The 6,290-nt window shown below is 42.4% G+C and overlaps 1 protein-coding gene across 1 annotated transcript; it reads left to right on the top strand.

The window, feature by feature from the left end:
* Positions 1 to 2,369: 2,369 nt before the first annotated feature.
* LOC131535250 (palladin-like) lies at positions 2,370 to 4,934 on the top strand (the record flags this gene model as incomplete). Its single annotated transcript, XM_058768201.1, has 4 exons — positions 2,370 to 2,764; positions 3,781 to 4,027; positions 4,468 to 4,505; positions 4,799 to 4,934. Coding segments are annotated over exons 1-4 (762 nt in total), but the record flags the coding sequence as incomplete, so codon positions are not given.
* Between the last annotated feature and the right edge of the window lie 1,356 nt (positions 4,935 to 6,290).

Genomic DNA, 6,290 nt, shown 5'->3' with positions numbered 1-6,290 from the left:
TCTGTTTAATCATTTTATTAATGCATGATCAGTCATTTTGCCTTTTTATTCAGTAGGTAAATTAAAATGTCCTCTCTGCTTTGTAAAATCGAGATTCTGTCAATTTGACCCTGTAGGTCATACAGTGTGACTCGGTGTCCATCACTGAAGCTTTTACACCCTTCACTCACTGCTGTGTGTTTGTACAGTATGCACTGCTGGCTTTTAAACTATTTATTATGTTAATCGTCTGGTCCTGGTATTATGATAAAGTATATTTTTTCATCCTGTAAAAGCCTCAACATTTAATTTAAACCTGCACAAAAATTTTCTATGATTTTGACTGTAAACCTCTTTCTACAGACGGTCATATTTCAATTTTGCTTCCATTGAAGCACAAAATGTTCTTTTAAATATTCTCAAATCATCCTGGAGAACATGATCAGATGTGTTCATACAGCTCAAGTGCTGCTGTCATTAAAGTAAAGAGGCATATCAGATATTAAGACACTCTCAAATTCATGTTCATATTCAAGATTTTATGCTGATAGTTTAATTTTGAACTCTAGGGTATGGTGCTAACATTATACACAGTAACCACAATTTAACACTTTTGACTGTAGCTGCCGATCTGTTTGCACAACTGTTAAAACATTTGGTCCCATTCTTGTTATATTTCAAAACTATTTTGCTTGCATATTATTGTATATTTATGCCTTGCTTGAATATAAAAGAATGCATATATATATATACACCTGTTTGATGTTGAGCAGTGATTTTACCATCACAAATACATTGTTATACGTTATTGAACTGTTACTGAAGTAAATGACATTTAGTGAGCTCGGTCTTTCTTCACAATGACCTCCAAACAGGGTAAGTGAGTGCCAGCGTGGCTGTAAATGAACTGCACCTGCCACGTCTGTCAGTCAGGCCTCATGACACTTTTTAGCCATGGCTCTCACAGAAACACAGCAGCAGTATGCAGTTATGAACCCCTGCCATGTTCATTAAAGGGTAAAAAAGATTATTGACATATAGACTGTGTTTACAAATATATAAATATGTACTTTGTAGTTTTCTTTAGGTTAAGTAAGTCATCTTTCAACAAATGTTTCTTTGTGAAATTTCCATAGCACTGTGCCTCGTTTACAAAACAAAACGCTCCGATCAATCCTCTGACACGATCCGCGTGCCATTAAAATAAACTATCCACTTCTTCCTTATTCTGGGATATTTCTGATATCTGTACAAAGATGTGAACAAGATGTTTAAACCAAACGCGTCAAAGCGAGCGATCTTTCACTACATTTGTTCGATTGACGACTGACACGAGCGGTGGACTATGTCAGAAAAGGAACACGCATCTGTATAGACGCATCCAGTGTAGACAAGATAGCAGTGATTGTAATTTCTATTTGCTTTTGACACTCACATTCAGCGTGATCAAGTGTCAGCTGTTAGCGACTGAGGTGGGCGGGGCCTATCGTTAGAAGAAGACTATTCGTCGATGTGTTGCTCTGGAGGTGTGTTTATGTAAACGACAGCACCCAGGTGACGACACCTTGCCCCTTGGATCCAAAACAAGCTGTTTTGGAGCTTGATTAAATAAATGCTTTGTTTATAATGAGGAGGAGGTTTTAAGCTATGAAACTTGCAGGATGTTTTAATGGTACAGAGACCTCTTAAATGCCAAAACATCAAGGCAAATTTGATTTCTCATGTCATGACCCCTTTAACTTTGTCACATTGCCTAAAGCAGGGAGCTCCAGTCCTGCTCCTGGAGGCCACTGTCCTGCAGAGCACCAGCTCCACTTAAACACACCTGAACCAAAGTAATCAAGTTCTTCAAGATGGCTAAGATCTTCCAGGCAGGTATGGTGGGACAAATTGGAGCTAAACTCTGCAGGACATTGGCCCTCCAGGACCAGGATTGGCCTAATATCTTCGTCCCTTTTGTTTGAATTCATTCACTTGACTGCAAATCATCAGTGTGAACACCTTTTTTGAACTACCTATTAGCCTGAGTAACCCAAGTTAAATATGCTTTTCCAACAGGGTGCCGGAGTCTCCTGTGGACACGGAGAGCAAACAGGCTCCTGCCAGCCAGGTGACTGAAGCTGCAGAGATCTCCTCCATGAGCGAACCTGATCCTCCAGCAAAGGGGGTTAAAAACAGTCTCCCACATCCATTCCTTCCCACCAGCAAGCTGAGTAAACCAGTGGAGCCCAGAGGCAGCGCCATGAACGTGGCTGACCTGCCCACCTTCTCGCCATCGCTGTACCCCCAGTGCCTTTAACTATGAGCCCCTCGCCATTTCATCCAGTCCTGCCCAGTTTCCATGCACCTGACAGCGAGATCAGCAAACCCAACAGCCTCAGTCCCCGGCTTCAACAGCTGCTCCGTTCCTGAGCCCTCCTCAGCCTGGACCCGCTCGTACCTCCATGAGCTCAAGCATGACTTTGATTCCTAAACCACGGAGCTCTCCAAACAATGAGAAACTATCATCAGCAGCTTTCCTCTCATCTGTCCTGCCTTCATTACCGAGCTCCCAGGCCAAATGCATGTCCTTACCTCAGTCTCCATCTCCGCGGCGCTCCCCCCGGTCACCCAGCCCAACACCGAGAGCCCAGGAGCAGCCTCTGTCTCCTCCAAGCTGGTCGCTGGATCACGTTCCTGCAGCTGTCCCACCCCGGATATCTCAAGATACTCCAAAAACCACCGCTCCACCTCCACAGCCCCCACAGCCCCCACCTGTGTCCCACATGAACTACACACCCAACACGTGAGTGTGTTATGGCTGACATTAATCTTAAACACTGTAATGTATGGTTATATCCTCCTACAGGAAAGAAAACTAAAAAATTATACCTTTTTAATGTCTTAGTTGTTTATTCTAAAAAGCAATGAGATTTTTACTTAAGCCAAAGATCTTAAAGTTAATAATACTTTGAAATATGAAAAATGATTAAAATCTCCAATGTCTTCAGAGCTTAAAAGGGAACAGTTCACCAAAATAATGAAAGTTTGCTGAAACTGTCCTCACCCTCAGGTCATCTGAGAGTGTGCTTCTTCATCAGGTTTGTAGAAATGTGTCTCTGCATCAGTGTCTCAGCAATGGATGCTCTGCAGTGAATGGGTGCCGCCAGAATGAGTCCAAACAGCTGATAAAAACACCACAATAATCCACACCACTCCAGTCCATCAGTTAACATCTGGAGAAGACAAAAGCTGTGTGTTCGTAAGAAACAAATCCATCATCAAGATGAGTCCATAATAACGCTTCCTCCAGTGAAAAAGTCCATCTCCTCTCACATCAAAATCCAGCCACATATTTGTTTAGAGCTGTTTTGGACTGTTTTGGACTGTAAATGCTGCTTGATCTGCAGATTTCTCTCCTGATTCAGACCAGAACACTTTTTCACTGGAAGAAGTGTTATTATGGATTATGGACTCGTATTTTAGCCAGAAGCAACAGTTTGAAGATGAAAATATCTTAATGATGGATTTATTTCTTACAAACACGCAGCTTTTGGATGTTAACTGATGGACTGGAGTGCTGTGGATTATTGTGGTGTGTTTATCAGCTGTTTGGACTCTCATTCTGACGGCACCCATTCACTGCAGAGCATCCATTGCTGAGACACTGATGCAGCGACACATTTCTACAAACCTGATGAAGAAACAAACTCAACCTAATCTTGGAATCCCATTTTCAGCAAATTTACATTTTTGAGTGAACTACTCCTTTAAAAGAGAAACGCTTAAACAATACAATTTTCTAATGGGCTGTTTTCACAGCTTGCCAAAGCCGATCTTGAAGAAGACTGTTTCCCGACCAGTGTCTCGCGCCACAGATGAAGATATTCAGGGCTCGAAAGATGCTCTCATACAAGACCTTGAAAAGAAGCTACGGAACAAAGCTCCTCAACAGAGGACCCTTCAGAAGATGTCTTACGAAGAGCGGATGGCGAGAAGATTGTTGGGAGCCGATAATGCCGCCTCAGTATTTGACCTTGAAAATTCATTCAGTTCCCAGCCTGCACAGGTATTGCCATTTTAAGTTATTGGATGTTTCATGCAACTGCAGAATACCTTCTCAAACCTTGAGTCACTATGTTAGAGCTTGTCAAGAGGATCATGGCTTTATAGCCATATTAGTAACGCCACAAGTAATGCTAAAACCCCCGGTAATCAAGAGACAAGAGTGTCAGTTTATGCAGCTATACTTTATTCCCATTTGTTACCATCACTCTATAGCTGCCAGGATTTTTCAAAGCCAGACCAAACAGATAACAGTCTGTCCACAGGCCTAAAATAGCATGAGCAAAACCCATGTGCTCTGCAGCTATCCTATTCATCATGATGCTGTTATTATAATATTACCACATGTGCACATGCACGAAGGCCTCAATTCCTTTATTTTGTCTGTCTGTCTATCATGTTTTGTAATATTATTCAAGCAAATGTTATGCACTATTCTAACAGCCAGGCTCTCCTGAAGGTCTCCAGCCTGGAGGAATATGGTAAATGTCTCTTTGCATTAGGAGTATCAGTTTGGAGTTCGTCTCAGCTTTCATCTTATTATTGTGCATGTACACCTAACACTTCTGACACATTTTAGAGTTAATTAGTGAATTATCATAACTGAATGCATCAAACGCTGAGTGACACCATCTAAGACAGACACTTTGTGCTTGTTGTGGGTGATCGTAATGCTGTGAGCCCTGCCTGTGTTGCTTTGTGTAAACGTTGATTATTGAGTTTGTTTTGTTGAATTGCTGTCCCATTCAGTTCATTTCCACCTTCTCTTGCACAGGTCCAGAAAGAATCGTCCCGGAGAAGACGGTATAGATGCCTCGACCATCCAAGAGAAGTGTTTTGCTCCTCGTTTTATACAAGTGCCGCAGGATCTTTCTGTTGAAGAGGGACGATTCTGCAGGATTGATTTTAAGGTAGTTATCATTCATTGATATAATAATACACCCTGCATGCATTTGTTTTACACACAGTGGGGCAAAAAAGTATTTAGTCAGCCACCAATTGTGCAAGTTCTCCCACTTAAAAAGATGAGAGAGGCCTGTAATTTTCATCATAGGTATACCTCAACTATGAGAGACAAAATGAGAAAAATCCAGAAAATCACATTGTAGGATTTTTAAAGAATTTATTTGCAAATTATGGTGGAAAATAAGTATTTGGTCAATAACAAAATTTCATCTCAATACTTTGTTATATACCCTTTGTTGGCAATGACAGAGGTCAAACGTTTTCTGTAAGTCTTCACAAGGTTTTCACGCACTGTTGCTGGTATTTTGGCCCATTCCTCCATGCAGATCTCCTCTAGAGCAGTAATGTTTTGGGGCTGTCGCTGGGCAACACGGACTCAAAGATTTTCGATGGGGTTGAGATCTGAGACTGGCTAGGCCACTCCAGGACCTTGAAATGCTTCTTCTGAAGCCACTCCTTCGTTGCCAGGCGGTGTGTTTGGGATCATTGTCATGCTGAAAGACCCAGCCACGCTTTCATCTTCAATGCCCTTGCTGATGGAAGGAGGTTTTCACTCAAAATCTCACGATACATGGCCCCATTCATTCTTTCTTTACACGGATCAGTTGTCCTGGTCCCTTTGCAGAAAAACAGCCCCAAAGCATGATGTTTCCACCCCATGCTTCACAGTAGGTATGGTGTTCTTTCTCCTCCAAACACGACAAGTTGAGTTTTACCAAAAGTTCTATTTTGGTTTCATCTGACCATATGATCATCCAAATGCTCTCTAGCAAACTTCAGACGGGCCGGACATGTACTGGCTTAAGCAGGGGACACGCCTGGCACTGCAGGATTTGAGTCCCTGGCGGCGCAGTGTGTTACTGATGGTAGCCTTTGTTACTTTGGTCCCAGCTCTCTGCAGGTCATTCACTAGGTCCCCGTGTGGTTCTGGGATTTTTGCTCACAGTTCTTGTGATCATTTTGACCCCACGGGTGAGATCTTGCGGAGCCCCAGATCGAGGAGATTATCAGTGGTCTTGTATGTCTTCCATTTTCTAATAATTGCTCCCACAGTTGATTTCTTCACACCAAGCTGCTTACCTATTGCAGATTCAGTCTTCCCAGCCTGGTGCAGGTCTACAATTTTGTTTCTGGTGTCCTTTGACAGCTCTTGGTCTTGGCCATGGTGGAGTTTGGAGTTGGACTGTTTGAGGTTGTGGACAGGTGTCTTTTATACTGATAACGAGTTCAAACAGATGCCATTAATACAGGTAACGAGTGGAGGACAGAGGAGCCTCTTAAAGAAGAAGTTACAGGTCTGT

Source organism: Onychostoma macrolepis, unplaced genomic scaffold, assembly GCF_012432095.1.
Source record: "Onychostoma macrolepis isolate SWU-2019 unplaced genomic scaffold, ASM1243209v1 Scaffold209, whole genome shotgun sequence".
In the NCBI taxonomy this organism is placed as follows: Eukaryota; Metazoa; Chordata; class Actinopteri; order Cypriniformes; family Cyprinidae; genus Onychostoma; species Onychostoma macrolepis.
This window is presented reverse-complemented; position numbering and strand designations above follow the sequence as displayed.